Here is a 16,588-nt window from a genome sequence, read left to right on the forward strand (position 1 = left end):
TGGAGGAGCTAAATCAGTACCCTGTACACGGCAGAGTGCGAGTAAGGTCCCTTTTGTTCAGAGGATGAACCCTTCTTGGCTACGGAAGTAGGAAATGAAGCACACTTCCTTAGCATTCAGAGAAATTTGCACTACTCTATCCAGCTGCCATCAAGACATCTGGTTCCCTGGCTGTCACACACCCCACACAACCAGTAATACTTCCAGTTGGATAGCTCAAAAAGTTTGAAGACAAGCATAATTTAGAAACTCACTTTATTATCATTAAAACCCTTTCTAAAAGTGCTACCATTTATAATTAAAACTCTTGTGACTGGACATCTTTAGCAGAGTTGTCATCCTTTGGTGTTTTTGTCTTCTTCGGCAGGAGGCTTGCCTGGATATTTGGGATCACGCCACCATCTGAGAACGTGACCCCTGCCAGCAGCTTGTTGAGTTCGTCATCATTTTTCACTGCCAGCAAGATGTGCCGGGGAGCAATGCGTGACTTCTTGTTGTCACGGCTGGCGTTTCCCGCCAGCTCCAGGATTTCAGCACAGAGATACTCCAGGACAGACGACATGTACACAGAGGCGCCAACTCCAATCCGCTGAGCATAGTTGCCTTTCCTGAGCAACCTGTGAATGCGGCCCACTGGGAAAGTAATTCCAGCTCTGGAAGACCGGGAAACTGCAGATTTTGGTTTGGGTGCAGCCTTCTTTGCCCGGCCAGACATCTTGAACCCAAGTTTGAAGAAGACCAGTAACTAAAATGACCAAGAAGAGAATTCAGTGAGTTTTAAGTCAAATTAATAATCAGCAGTGGTACATGAGATGCTGTTTGAAACAAAGACAGCAACATGTGTGGACACTAGAGTTACTATAATCTTCAAATGCACAGTTTAACAAATTAGATTATGCCACTTGAGAGGGGGCGAGGAGGAGCCGAAACACCAACATTTAATTCACAGCTAAACACTCACCAGTACTTATAAAACAGCAGCTGCCCACTGAATAGACAGGATACTCCTTTTATAGGAGCAGGGAAGGGCTTGTTGATTAATGGCACCTGGGTACTCTTTTTCACCTGTGTGAGCTGATTGTTAGGGTCAAATGATGGCAACATGAAAATACTGCTTAATCTACAGTTAGGGCATAGGACTGGTGGTGAAGTTAGCAGAACATGTTGATATATAACATTTAAATTGGTAGTAGTGAGTGAGTGAGTGAGTGAGTGGGGGAAAGGGGCCTTGCAAAAAAAAAAAAAAATTAAGTTAAGCTTTGGTTAAGCCAACCAAAAGTTGTATAAAACAGGCAGTGCTGGTGTGCTGGTAAAAAAAACAACAACAAAACATTATGCAGTTTCACCAAACAGACCATGAGCTTGAAGTATTTAGATATTTACAAAACTTGTGCGATTGCTACATTATAATTCATCCAGTATTTCAGTACTGAGGACTATTAATTATGAGCAGAAACATTCAATATGCCTAACATTTTCTGACTTACTAATGCACAAAACTATTCCCTGAACAAAATGCTCATGAACCACTCTCACTCTTGCTGATTTTATTTATTCATTTTTGTAGAGCACTTACATTTTGCACAGTAGGGTGCTTGTGCTTGATGCATAATGGAAGTCGCATGTGCCAGAAGTTAAAAACAGTTACAGTATACTGTATACACACCCACTGGTCACTTTGTTAGGTACTGTTGGCTAACACTGGGTTAGACTCCCTTTTTCCTTCAGATATGCCTTAATTCTTCGTGGCATCGTTTATCAGTGTGCTGCAAACATGATAGCATTGCACATTTGGTCAAGAATGTTTAGCTGTGAATATTCCATTCCTTCACATCCCAAAGGTGCTAAACTGGACTGGGATCTGATGACTGTGGAGGTTATTTGAGGACAGTGAACTCATTATCATGTTCACAAAACCAGTTTAAGATGATGTGACATGGTGGACAAAGCCATCAAAAGATACACCTTCATCACAAAACCATGGACCTGGTACTAAGGGGCCCCAAGTGTAACACCCAACACCATTAACCTATACCTACCACTTTAAACTATTAATACAGGTTATGATGAATCCATGCTTACACATTTTTTATGCCATATTCTGACCCTACCATAGCAGAAAAGATTGAGACCGGGCAATGTTTTTCCAACCTCCTATTTTCCAATCTTGGTGAGCCTTTGTGAACTGCAACCTCAGTTTCCTGTTTTAAGGAGGGGCATCCAGTGTGGTCCTCAAGGTTCAACATGCTGTGTATTCAGAAATGATCTTCTCCATACCTTGGTTGTAGCAAATAATTATTTGAGCTACTGGCATTCTGGCTATTCTCATCTGACCTCTGACATCAGCAAGGCATGTTCCCAGAGAACTTCTGTTCACTGGATATTTTCTCTTTTTTGGACCATTCTCTGTAAACCCTAGAGATGGCTGCCAAAAGAGAGAAAATCCCAGCAGAATGGGAGTTTCTGAAGTACTTAGACCTATCTGGCATCAGCAAACATATCAAAGTGACTTAAATCATCTTTATTCCCTATATAACTCCCTATGAGTTGCTGACAAGTGACTAGTTGACTAGATATTTGTGCTAACGAGCAGTTAAACAGGTGTACCTTACAAAGTGGTTAGTAAACGCAGGTCATATTCATTTTGTAACCCCTGCGTTTTTGTAGACTTGCCAGAAATGGTGACATGAGGGTGGCAGGACTGATTTTGTTTGCTTTGAATTTCTGGAGTTAAATGTCCCGAACGCTGTTTTATGTTGCTCAATATGCTGTTAAATTCATTGGCTGTGTGTTTAAACAGGAAAGGTTTGATTCGAATCGTTTGGTGCTTCAGGAGAATCTGTTTTTTTTAGAATGTGGTGTGAAAATGAAGTTTTTCAGCTGTAATTAATAAACTGACTGACTTGAGAAAAAGATTATTCTGCATGTGTCATCAATAGGACTCAAGAGCTTAGGAAGAAATCAACAGCAGATGGCAGCACAGACTTCATTTAACTTGGAGCCTCTGATAGAACATCGTGAGGCTTTGCCAGTGAGGGAACACTTATAAATTCACACTTATTGGTGTCATGAGCCTCCACTTTATGATTAGGTGCTTGGTGTGTCTGATTCCCAGAGTGCCTGATGTACTTATTAACTGCTTGTGAAGGAGTGATGACTCATCTTGTACCTAAAATACAAGGATTTCATTACAGCGTTCTCGGAAACCAAGATAAAGTTTAAGGTTTGAAGAAGTCAACTCATTGCTGGTCACTCAGCTTTAAAAGCCAATGTTTTATATCAGTATTTATGATGACGTCTCTTTTTGTAGTTGGAAGAAACATATGATTCATTCCTTTTATAAGATTTTCCAACAATATTCTATGGTCCTGTAGTAGCTTCTTACATTACATTATAGGTTGTTGTTTTTTTAGCATATCAATTCTTTATAGCTATTCAGATGCATTTAAGGCGATCACTTTTTATGTTTTAGTTTTTATGGCTGCAAAGTTCTTCATCTGTGATATGGCCAAAAGCTCAAGAAAATCCATACACACTTTGTTAATGTGACTGTGATACTAATTTATTGTTTTCTTTTTTCTTATCTGATAAAGAACTACAGCTCAGTTGTTAAAATGATTGTTCAGCAAATAAGCTTTTTATTTGCCTGCTGCACACATTTAGCAAAATGGAAAAAGCAAACGTTGTCATGTTAATTAAAAGTATTTAAACGCATGAGAAATTTCCTTTGATTGAATAATGGGCTGCTTTGTCATTGTCAGCATTTTCACTGCCAAATTGGAAGGCAACACGCTTCATCCTTTGTACTGTTTACCTTCTACTCAGTGTAGAAGGAGTGAGGGGTGAAAGAGAGAGAGAGAGACATTTTGACTGTTAGAATTAACTTTAAAGTATGGCAAAGGGCCAATCAACAGAGCGGTGGAAAGACAAATTAAGCAGGGACCTTCCCAGCAGGTCGTCCTTGGACAGATTGGATGCGATTCTGTTTAACCTCTCAACATCCTCCCGACACGAGGAGGACAGAACACGACTCACAGGCCGTCACAGAGCAGTTCACGATACATACCTCTGCAGACTTTCAAGTGAAGTATGTTGACAGCACACACATTGAGCTGTTTCTTACCACAATTCATTTGCGTTCAGTCGAGACCTAAGCACCGTATAAGACTGTAAACTTTAGTGTTTTATCATGCGAGTTGTCATCATTGAGAGTAGCCATTTGTTTTTGTGAGGTTCTCCTGAGGATCTTTGTCTGGATGAAGGCTACAGGCCTTCTGTATTTATTAGCAACAGTAGCTACTAACACTGACGTTTGCAGTCTGCTGCCGAGAGAAGAGGAGAGATGAAAGAAAGAGCAGAGGGAGCCGAGAAATGATCCAAACATACCATTAAACTCAGAGATTGACGGCAAAACCAGACACCAAAGCTCCTAACAAGATTCCTTTGGTGTTTGCTAACTGCCAGTAATTTAAATAACACAGCTTATCATTCCCTTGTATGCCATTTTTCAAAAACCTTACTTTACCGTTATGTCTTAGCCCCTTTGCACAAGGGGCAGGTGGCTAGGTAAATAGTTAAGACAGCTTAACTCTTTTTAGCTGACACACAGAAGCCTGTTTCTCTTTTCCTGGAGCTGCAATAACTCTGTAGATGTGGCTTTTAGGAGGATTGTGCTGTTACCCCTACTTTTTCCTCAGCTTTATGGAGATGTGAGTGGAGCCTGTGCCTCATCTTTGCACAGCAATCAATCTTCTACAACAAACTCAAAGGGTCAGTGACTTCTTTTGTACGTGCAGACACGCTCATATGATTATATACCCGCGAATGAGTGGTGTGACGTCTGAATCACTGCCGATTTTGAAAGGGCAATAACCCACAGAAAATGACCAAATGTTGGGAATTTTTCATTGTGACTGCTCACCTCTTTCAGCAGATAATAGCCTATTCATCATTAACTACTTTTCTCTGATTTATATAGTCCCACATGACAGCGACATTAGCAACATACTCTGTCTTGACAGCAGAAAAAAAAAAGATGGTGGATCCATCTGGCCCTTCCAGTAATTTGAAGTTAATAATGGGACAATTAATGTCAGGTTTCCACGGTAACCGGGCAGTGAGTCACTCTCTGGATCCACGTTAATTACGAAACCTTTTGGACGCACACAGCGCAGCCGGGTGCTCAGAGGTCCCAGGATCCTCGGGCGCTTAAAGTCTGACGCTTCTTGGAAAAAAAACTTGCCTACAAGGCTTTGATTGTTTTTCCATAACTGCTTCAGCAACAGTCTGGGCTCACTCCTGTTAAATAAAAGAGAAACCGCTGCAGGAGACAGTTATTTCCTGGCATTCTGTGTTCATGTGTTTTATGTGTATTATTTATGTGATGATTATTAACAATACTGTTGTTGGGGGGCGTAGTTTATTGTACAAGAATGACGAGAAACTTGGGGCAAGAGGCTTATCTGAACATGCATAAATGAGCAGGTATGAGTGGAGGACCACAGGCTTGCTGTTTCCTACTATTTTCAGTTTTTATATACAGCTAAGATCTTAATATTTACAACACAATTGAGAGAAGTTTTGATTTTCTCATGTAAATCTCACAAGAAAATCATCATTCGTCGTTTACTTCCTTTAAATATAATAGAAGTAGAGTGATGTGTGTTGAAGAAACAGGAGAAGACATGCTGGAGCTGACCTTTATATACATGATGTGATATAAACAGCTGTGAACAAGAAAAGACCACAAAGTTATGTTCACACTGTCCACTGAAACAACAGCCTGGTTTAAAGCTTTTAAAAATTCTTACATTATAAAGGTACATTATGAATCTGTAGTGTATAGATGAAGCATTACAGTAATGCTAAATGTGTTTAATTGTGTTTAATTTGCAAGATTCTGCATTTTCCTATTAATGTCTAATCAATACATCAGTGTTTATTCATTTGTTTATTTGTTTGCGATCAGGTTAATCTGTACTCTGTGTGTGTTCTTAATATAAAGCATGATAAAGCAAGTGTGTGTGTGCGCGGGCATATATGTCTTACTGAATTTTCTGTATAACCTTTGAACAAATACATTTGCTATGATAATATCAGTAAAATAACCACTGATAGTCACTAATTGAACAATGTCTTTGTTTCATTTGGCAGGTAGAAAAAACAAGATCTGTAAAAAGGTTAAAATAGACAAAAATCTTCCTGTATTTTTGCTCTTAATGAGCAAATTTGATGTTTAATGACGAGGTCTGATATCCTTTAGTAAATGCATACACATGCTGACTAACCTTGACTTTCTTGTTTTTTTGGGGTGATTTCAGACAAAAATAATAAACAAAACAGTTGACTGTTGAACATTAATTTGTTCATCTTCATACATGAGCAACAGCAGTTGTGTGTGAAATCAAAGCCATCAGCTTTGGACTAAAAAGACTTCATGTGTTACTGGCCCTGCAGTAGTAGCAGAGCCAACATGAAGCCCTCCTGTGCCATCCTCTCCTCTGCCCTCCACCTTCTCATTGCTTGCATAATTTTACATCCTCCTCATGTCCTAAGCCTGCCGTGATGGCTACCATATGTCCACGCTGGTTTCCCAATAAAAAAAATACCATTTCCCTTTTTAAACATTATAAAAACACAGGATGGACCTCGGGAGATATAAAATCAGGGTAGGATTTGGCGCTGAACAGCCATGTGTGGGGACTGACCAGCAGAAGACAGGCACCGCAAATCCACTGCCACGTCATTAGAAGATGGGGGAAGAACGAAGGACAAAGAGATTTTTCATCATCTACCCAACCGCCCATCCATCCATCCCACCTGTGCAAAACTCCCATTCCTCCCCACTTTTAATTCCTCCATCTGTTTTCTCTCTTTCCTTTCGGCCTTTTTTTCTTTTCAGCCATAACTTGTTTTGGCTCTCTGTCGCAATATTCTCCACAGTATTGCTATGTTTTTAAATCAGTTCTCTTCCTGTTCTCTCTCTCTCCTCCATACACCCTTGGTACCTCATCATCCAACACACACTCACACACACACAGCCATTCACACACTTCATTTCTTTAAATATTCATTTCCGTCTGTCTGTGATGTGTTTAATGGAGTTTCCTGTTCCCAGCCCTCCCACTTCCCTGAGAACCGCCATGTAGGAAGTGGCAGTCCTGGCAATGGTTCCTCCTGCCCCCTCTGACTGGTCACATTCCCACCTTATAGAAACAGACATCAATGGGGAAGAGAGATGGACCTATGCCATAGAGGTTACTGTCCATTTAATATTAGTGCTTTCTGGATTCCATCACAAAAAATAATGTTTGCAATAGCATTTTCCCACACAATATACAATCTTTTCTGGACAACCTGCATAACTCTGGTCTCTAATAAACTTAGCATATTACTCTGTTTCACAGCTGGTGGTTTCCCAGAATTTCTCTAATTCTTTTGACAGAAACAATTCCCAGGTTGTCACTGAGGAAGTTATGGCATGTTTTTCCTGAACATAAACACATGAACTTGAATCTGTAAAGTTTGTTTCACACTGTAAAGTATGATCCATCATCTGGCAAGGAAAAGAATAATTACCTGTGACAGATGAGTAACATTTCCAGAGTCCCTTCGGGTGGTCTGGAGTAATGTGCTACTGAGAGGTGAAAGGGAAAAATGATTAGAGTTAGTGTTATAAGGTTTGGTTACACTGAAAAGTCACAAGCTAAATTAATTTTTATCTTTCGGAAAAATCTGGGGAAATGCTCTGGAAAATAGTTAGGGACTGGTTTTGTCTGTCACAGTTGCTGTGAGCCAATAGCTGTGATGGGGTTGGATTAATTGGCAGGTGTATTTGATTGCAAGGAGACTCAGGTCTACTTAAAGCCCACGCTACAAGCAAGCCTGGGCTTACTATATGCTGCAGCACAAAGGCAGAGTTGGTTTGCTGCGATCGGGGTGACTGCCGGCCTTCTATTTACAGCGTGATGGTTCTTGGAGGACAATTGCTGTTCCCTGTTGAAGCTGTCAGCATGTGGGAGACTAGACTGTTTTAACCCTTCATTTTTATGGTCATTGCACTAATTACCTTTTAGAATTTTATTGGTTGTCATCTTTTGCCCATGAATTCAGACCTAGAATCTGTGTGTTGCATTGCTTCCATACAGTATAAAAGACATGGATGTCTTCTGGTGATGGTTGTCTTCCTTCTCTCACCCCAACCGGTCGCAGCAGATGGCCCCGCCCCTCCCTGAGCCTGGTTCTGCCGGAGGTTTCTTCCTGTTAAAAGGGAGTTTTTCCTTCCCACTGTCGCCAAAGTGCTGCTCATAGGGGGTCATATGATTGTTGGGTTTTTCTCTGTATCTATGAAGCGCCTTGAGGCGACTTTTGTTGTGATTTGGCGCTATATAAATAAAATTAAATTGAATTGAATTGGATGTAAGAGTGGAGTGCTCATTTATCATTTAAAACTTGATAGCCTGTATTTACAGTAAACTGTTGGAGTGGAACCCATGGACCTGTATAAGAGCTACATAGTCTTAAGTAATGGAGTAAAACACTAGAATCACTCACCAAAGCTCAAGCACAAACATATATATCCTGTAAAATGCACCAAAAGACACCAACAGCACACTGTGGGCAAGTCACAAAGTGGACACTTGAGGCTTCAAGTGACAGCTGTGGTCGCTGGCATAACAAAGCTTCTTGTTCAGAGTCCCTTAAACTTGCATTTTATCTGAAGGCTTTCCTGATGAGTTTATGGGCTCAGTCGCTCATTTTGGGTCATACTAAATCTTGGTCATAATAGGTTTCACAATGGATGATTGTCTTCGTTCATATATGTGACCCCACGCTCACTGTCCCTAGCCAATCAGCATGGGTTTTACAGTCAGATCTGGCCAACCTCATCAGATCTGGTGACAGAAGAAGTGCTTATGTCAGGTTTCAAAACGGGGCTTCAGAAACCAGTGGGCGATACTGTGAAAGATGCATCCATTATTACTGTTATACTACCTGTGCTCTGGAGCTTGTCATTGGGCTGTTCTCTGTTGCTACCACAGCATTGTGCAGTGCCATGCAGTACCCACTGGTATACGTCTAGTTGGTCAGGGGTTCATCCTACAGCGAGGTAATGACCCAAAACATAAGTCCAAGCTATGCCAGAACTACCTCAGGAAAAAAACACACGAGATGGTAAGCTTGAAAACATGGAGTAGCCAGCACAGTCTCCAGACTTAAACCTCGTGTAGCTATTTTGGGATGACCTGGACAGAAAAGTGAAAGAAAAGCAACCTACAAGTGCCACAAATTTATGGGTTGTATCTGTTATATCCAGTGTTGGGAAGGTTACTTTTAAAATGTATTCCATTACAGAATACAGAATACATGCCCCAAAATGTATTCTGTAACTTATTCCGTTACGTTACTCAATGAGAGTAACGTATTCTGAATACTTTGGATTACTTAATATATTATCATGCTGTTTACAACTACATGAATGTACTATTGCTGTGATTTATTACTGTTACTGAAGGTCCGCGGCTCCGAACCGTAGTAAAGGGACCTCTGGCTAATACGGTGGGTTCTGTGTCGGCTTGTAGCTGAAAACTAGCTTTACTTTGTTGTCTGGGTCAACTTTGCTAGCAGAGACAGAGAGAGGCGTTGAAAGGCTGCTCCAACAGAACTTATTGTTTTTGGAGGAAAACACGAACACGGTGTACAGTCGAGTCTTAATAGCTTACTTACAACTGGGCTCGTCAGGCTCTCTTCTTGGCTGCAGTGGTTATTATTATATTTACATGCTTCCAGCTCGCTCGTACTTTTCCTTTTTCTCCCTCCCTCGCTCACAGACACATAACGTGTATGGCAGTCCATTCTCCCTGCAGCACGGACTACACTGCCTATGATGCTACATTCTTTAGAGCTATACCTGTAGCATTCTGCCTATTAGCTTAGCACAACAACAACAGGCGCTCTCTCACCCAGGAAACACGCAGAGAGAGAGAGCGTCACCCTGTAACCATGGCAACCGTAACGCTGCCGCCTGGAACAACAGAACGTAGCTGTCAAACAAAACCCAAACAGTCCTGACCCGCCACAATATGAAACAGGGAAGTACCGCCGTGTAATCCATTTATTTCAACAAAGTAACTGTATTCTAAATACCACCTTTTTAAACGGTAACTGTAACGGAATACAGTTACTCATATTTTGTATTTTAAATACGTAACGGCGGTACATGTATTCCGTTACTCCCCAACACTGGTTATATCTGCTAAAGGTGGCTACTTTGATGAGTCAAAAGTTTAGTTTAGTCTATAAATTGATTCCATGATTTCTTTTTTTCACTCCAATTGCTTATTTGTAACATGCTTTCATTTCAGAGTGCAATGAGACTTTAAACTGCATAACTTTCAGTAAAAAATTGAAAATTGGTTTGTTCTAAAACTTTTGACTGGTAGTGTATATGGGAGCTATCACCAAGGTTAAAATAAACAAGAAAAATCTTGTATTTTTGATCTAAATGAGCAAATTCTGTAGATTCTGACATTTTATATGGTGTATGTCTGTGATATGGTTAACTCTGCTACACGATTATGCAAGAAGCTGTATTTTGGAATATCTCATTCATCATCAGGGCCTGTTTTTATTTATTTTTGTGTGTGTGCGTGTTTTTCTATCTTTCCTGTTCTTGGTCAGATTTGGTTCTGTCTTTTACCGCTTTACCACAATTTCATTCTTTCCTCCCATCTGAACCACGCAACGCCTCGGGGTCCCTCCCTGTCTGATACAAAAATAATCTGCTGTATGTTTCAAGTCTCTGTGATGACAGCTCAAGGACGTTCTCACATTTGTGTTTATTTGTGTGCATGTCTGTGTATGTTTGTGTGTTTTTGAGGGAACACGCAATGCTCTTGGACAGCTTCAGGCTTGGTTTTCTCATTCTGGCTCCAAACAGACCTGTTATTCAGGATATGGTGTAAGACTGGAAGAGGGTTAGGGAGACGGATCCAAATATCAAGACCCCAGGATAGAAGAAAGCGATTGCTTAATTGTGGCTTGTCATGAACTTGATGTTGATCTTTGGTTTACACTTGATCATTGCTGATCAATAAGCCAATATAAATCTAGTATTAGAGTATATTTATGTTTATTAATAAATCACACTAACAAGTGTGGTCTAGGGCACTCCAAAAGCTTTATGTTGTCTTATTTAGGCATTCAGAGATGGACTTGCTGTTTTGTTTTGGATCATTATCATGCTGCATAATTCAAGTACGCTTCAGCATCAGACCAAAAACTGATGGCCGGACAGTTTGGTTGAGAGCAGAATTCATTGTTCCATCAATTATGGCAAGTCATCCATCACACTACTGATGCCATATTTGATTGATTGTATGATGTTCTTTTTTATGAAATGCTGTTCGTTTTACACCAGATCTGGCGACACTCAGACTTTCCAAAAAGTTCAGCTTTTGTCTAGTCCCAAAATTCTCACATCTAGGGGTCCATCTAGTTGTTTTTTGCTAAATGTTAGATGAGTCTTTTTGCTTGTTTTGGTCAGCAGTAGTTTTCTCCTGGGAACTCTCTAACTTTTGCCCAGTCTCTTTCTTATTGTTGAATCATGAACTCTGACTTAACTCAGCCAAACGAGGCCCGCAGTTCTTTAGATGGGTTCCTCTGTGACCTACTGGATGAGTCATCGACATGCACATTTTGGTAGGCTGGCCACTCCCGGGAAGCTTCACCACTATTTTAAGTCTCTAGGGTCTCGGGTGTCTATCCCAGCTGTTTCAGGCAGGTGGGAGACAGTTCACACCTGGGACATATCGCTAGTAGATGACACATATTTATGTTGGTGAAAGATAACTGCAGTTTATTAGTTATTTAAAACTAAATGCAAGCAAAGATATGCTCCAATACGAGCAAAAGGTTTACGACTTACTCTGTAAGGCCCTCATTAATAAGGTACCAGTGGCACAGACATCCGAGGCATGTATATGCATGAGAACATCTACCAAGCAGTAAACAGAAAGGATACAGGAATCACTGTGAATCAGATCTATACTGATTTAGAAAATGAAATAGCCACCAAGATGCCGCTGTTATGAAATATATGCCCAGGTTGGGCGGTAATGATTGAACGTATGGCTTTACTGACCTTGAAGTTATACTCATAGCAGTAAAACTCGGATTTCTCCTGAGGAATGAGGAGCATTAAATGATGATTTAAATGATTTTTTGTACCCTACAGACTCTGGCTGTTTCAAACATTTTATTTGCTTTAAATTGTCTTATTTTTAAAAAATCTTAACAATGATCTTTTGCAGCTGCACAGCAGTTTTGTCAGGTTGTGAGTGATGCATGGTTTTCTTAACATTCTTGCTTTTCTGCCTATATGTTGATATAATGGATATACTCACACTTCCTCCAGCTTTTGTTACCATTGTGGGTGATTTTATAGAGTCAGCCCTCCCAGCCTCCAGTTCCTGAACAGCTTCCTAAATAAATGGATTCAAATGGAGTGTGAAGGATGTTTATAAGATGTGTTTTTAGCGTTTCCATTCCATGACCACACCACAATCAGGATGTCTCTTTCTCTTCCTCCAAGTGAAACCTAATGCCATTTCATATTACTAAAAATTTTGAAGTGATTTTCACTCCGTTCTATTGTCGGTGATCTTCAGAATAATATGGACACCTGTTATAGTGCTCACTGGTATTACAACAGGCTTTGTTGATGTCCCGTAAGCGCTCAGATGGAGCTGCTCCATGGCCTCTTGGCTGGCTTCTCCTTTCTTCCTTCCTACTAGCTTTTGTTGCAATCTGCCAAGCACACACACGCACACATACACACACCTGATCTTGACTCAGACCAGGTTTTTCGGAATCTGCAGGACCATGTGGCGGCTTGTTTTTATTTAAAGAGGGTGCATGTTTCCAGTAATCTCAGCTGGACATCTGGTCAATGGTGAAAAGCTGGATTTTAAATTAAAATAAAGTTTGTGTTTTACTAGAGCCAGAAAAAGATAAAAACAGAGAAGAAGACATACAACTGCTAAATAAATAAGAGGAGCTTATAGCAGGCCATGAAGAATATTGTGTTTCAGTGGAAAACATTATTTTTAGAGTATCCAGCCACAAACAGCTGGTCATACCTGGCAAATGTAGATATAATAAGTAGGGCAGGATTCCACATGTAAATATGACACATGCTCACTTTGACACATAAGCCTGGCTTTGGAGAGCCTGTTTACAGCCCCCAAAATTTAAATATATACAGAATTCTGTTAATGAACCTTGATTGGTCAGTCCAGGATTCACAACAGGACATCCTTCCTCGATGGCACCTGTACAGCACATGTTAACATCAAAACCCTACATGTGTCTGTATGAAGCGTTTGGCTTTTATGATCAGTGCTGACTGTTTTTAGGTGGCTGCTGCTGCTGCATCCACTCGTCCAGTTTCTTAACCACTTATCAGATTCAGCATCTGGACAGGGGGCGGGAGCTAAAAAAGAGAAACACACATCTATTCATGATCACCTTTAAATCTAACATGCATGTCTTTGTGGGAGGAAGCTGGAGTAGCTGGAGAGAACCCGAGCACGTACAGGAGGAAACATGCAAACTCCGCACGAAAAGGTCGCCTGGTTTTAAAAATGGGCATCCTTGTTGTCATCTACTGCAGCGGTCCCCAACCCCCGGGCCTCGGACTGGTCCGTCGTTTGGTACCGGGCCACGAGAGTAGAGGCTCAGGTGTGAAATGTATGGTTTCAGGGGTTTTTTTCGGTTTCCAGCGTTATTTTGTTATCGTTTTTATCGTTAACTCGGTTTTCCTGGGTCTTTTCACGTGTGTTATGAATAAATCTTCTTTTTTTCGGTACCGGTACTAGTTTTATTTTGTTGTATTTGGCCCGTTCTCACTCCCGAGGCGTAACATGCCGACGTTTTGTCACGTCCCGCGGCGTTCCTGAGGAACGCAAAAGGAGACCTTCGGCGTTCTTATGGTACGCGGTGGGTTATGGCCGAAATCCAGTGCAATGACGCTCCCGCGGTAATAGACGTTCCAGCCCTGTATTCCAGCCCTAAACCTAACCTTATCCCTAGCCCTAACCATAACCTTTTTCCTGACCTTATCCATGACTGTAATGATGTTAAATAGCATGTTTCTAAGCGATTTGAAGAAAAAGAGCGAACACGTGTAGATTGAGTCCATACGGTTCTCATATTTCCTCATTTTTCCGAGGTCGTCATTTAGGAACGTGGTGGGTAGCCGAAAACGTAATATGTTGACGATTTGTCACCTAGCGTAAAATATTACGCTTTGGGAGTGAGAACGTGTTGATTTATCCGCGACACCTTAAAGGCCGGTCCGTGAAAATATTGTCGGGCATAAACCGGTCCGTGGCGCAAAAAAGGTTGGGGACCGCTGGTCTACTGTACCACTGTAGCACTGTGCTTCCTGATTTGTGTTACATGTTACATTCAGGTCCATCAGAAACAAATGTTTTAACAATGTAACTACAGCTATTGCCTTGGACCACTTTTACAAAAAACTTATCTTCTTGCTGTGAAAATGATCAGGAAACCCATGGATGTTACTTTTTTGAAGCACACAGCCATCCAGCCATCCGTGTCAGTTTCTGACACAAACAACTAGGGATGCACCGATACCGATACTGGTATCGGGGCCGATACTGTAAAATGTGTGTGTACTCATACTCGTAAAAGTTAACCGATACCATGAACCGATACTAACTTATTTCATTAGTCAGAGGGTGGCTTGTCATTTCTGTTGTAGTTTTTTAGATTGGTCACTAGGGGGACATCCTGCGCTAAACAGGAACAGGGTTAGGCGAGTGAGACTGGCGGCTCCAGATAAAAAAGAGAAACTGGAGGCTGCTGTAGCTAGGCTAAACAAAATGTCAGCAGTGTGGAACAGCCAACTTTAACTCAGGTTTTGGAAAAGCGATGAAAAATGTCAAGAGAAAATCCACGGGCAGTGTGTGTGTGTGTGTATCACTCAGTATCGGCAAGTACTCAGATCCAAGTATCGGTATCGTATCAGTTTGAAAAAATTGGTATTGTTGCATCCCTACAAACAACTGATTTGTGCTTTGTCAGTTACACAGATGTTCTTGTTTCCCACAGATGACAGGATAATAGCAACTCAAATGTCCTATGTCTTCAAAAAATACTCCAAATTGACAACGGGATCTGGTCAGATCTGTAATGGATATATTCTTTTCGTAGATACTTACGTTCAAAGGGCTGAGCATTGCTTGTTATTTAGTGGCAGATTTTTCAAAGTCGTTGGGTGTGTCAGTGAGCTTTTCTAGAGATATCATGCAGTTTATTTAAGAGTACATGAAATCCAAATATGTGGTTTTGGATTAGCATTCCTGTGGTCCCTCAAGAGTCTCAGCTCATCTCTTCATTATCTGACAAAATAATTGAGTCTCCACCAGCCCACCAATGAAGATTAGAGGATATCAGTCTTTCCATCGCTTTGCCTTGATACTGTTCCCACCCTTCCTCCCTTTGGAGTTGCAGCTTATGCAGCTGGAAGCAAACTCTCAGCTACAGGGGAAAGGAATGGAGGAAACCCTTTTCCACACCATACCCGGCCAATGCTTTCTTCCCAAAGGGTACATAATGGCGATGTGAACAGTGGAGGCATGCTGTCCCTGGCCTTCACTTGCAGGGCTGGACGAGGGTGTTTAATGTAACACACATTATCAAGCCTTAAAACCTGAATCCTCTGGGTAGGTGGAAATGTTGACGCTAAATTGGTCATATAGCAAATTTCTATATTATGTATACTAAGTGTGACATAGTTAAATTGCAAAACTGGAGCTTTAATGAAGCAGTCACGTCACTCTGGATTTACTACCATAATTGGCTTTTGCACGTCCTACATTGTAACAAAGAGAAGAAAGAAAGAATACAGACGCTTCAGTGCTATAGGCGGGGAAGCCAGCTGCCCACTGATGAAGCACTGGGGGTAGTCTGTGAAAAGTATTATAAAATGTTAATAACACTTCTAAAATAAAACACCGCTGTAGATACTGTGGAAACAGAAACTATGTGACCATCCAAAGTGAGTGAACTCCCTGCAAGTGTAGGCTGACACCAGCCACTGGGACAGGATTAAACCCTTAGACTAAAACAACTACAGTTTGATACCAAAGTAAAATCTGACTGAAACAAAGTGCAGTCAAACGGTTACAAGTCAGCTTCGAGGTAACATAATTTTCAGTGTCTATAAAACCTTAAAATTAACACATCACAAGCAGTTATTGAGTTCTTTGTTTTCCATTTAAAGAAAAAGTTACGAGGAACCCACAAATTATTTTAGTAGCACCGTATTTAAATATAAAGACACAATAAATGATGAAGGATTTAGGTTTTGCTACATATTCATTCTTTATGAAGCATTATTTCATGTCTCATTCCACACTCAAAAGAGAAATTCTAAATACGTCAGTAGGGTGCCAGGACATGATCTGTTAGAGATGCAGCAAACCGCATGATTACTAAACTTGCCACTGTATAACGTCAATTCAAGGAGGATTTACTTGCTTTTCCTTTTCATCATATCGCA

The 16,588-nt window shown here is 40.8% G+C and overlaps 1 protein-coding gene across 1 annotated transcript; it reads right to left on the reverse strand.

The window, feature by feature from the left end:
* Positions 1-238: 238 nt before the first annotated feature.
* LOC146503285 (histone H2A-like) lies at positions 239-1,034 on the reverse strand. The gene is made up of 2 exons (XM_085131695.1): positions 962-1,034; positions 239-745 (listed from the first exon to the last, which is right to left on the reverse strand). The coding sequence occupies exon 2, from the start codon at positions 713-715 to the stop codon at positions 299-301; it is 417 nt and encodes a 138-aa protein (XP_084987821.1). The 5' UTR covers positions 716-745; positions 962-1,034; the 3' UTR covers positions 239-298.
* Positions 1,035-16,588: the final 15,554 nt, after the last annotated feature.

Source organism: Neolamprologus multifasciatus, chromosome 14 (assembly GCF_963576455.1).
Source record: "Neolamprologus multifasciatus chromosome 14, fNeoMul1.2, whole genome shotgun sequence".
NCBI classification, from domain to species: domain Eukaryota; kingdom Metazoa; phylum Chordata; class Actinopteri; order Cichliformes; family Cichlidae; genus Neolamprologus; species Neolamprologus multifasciatus.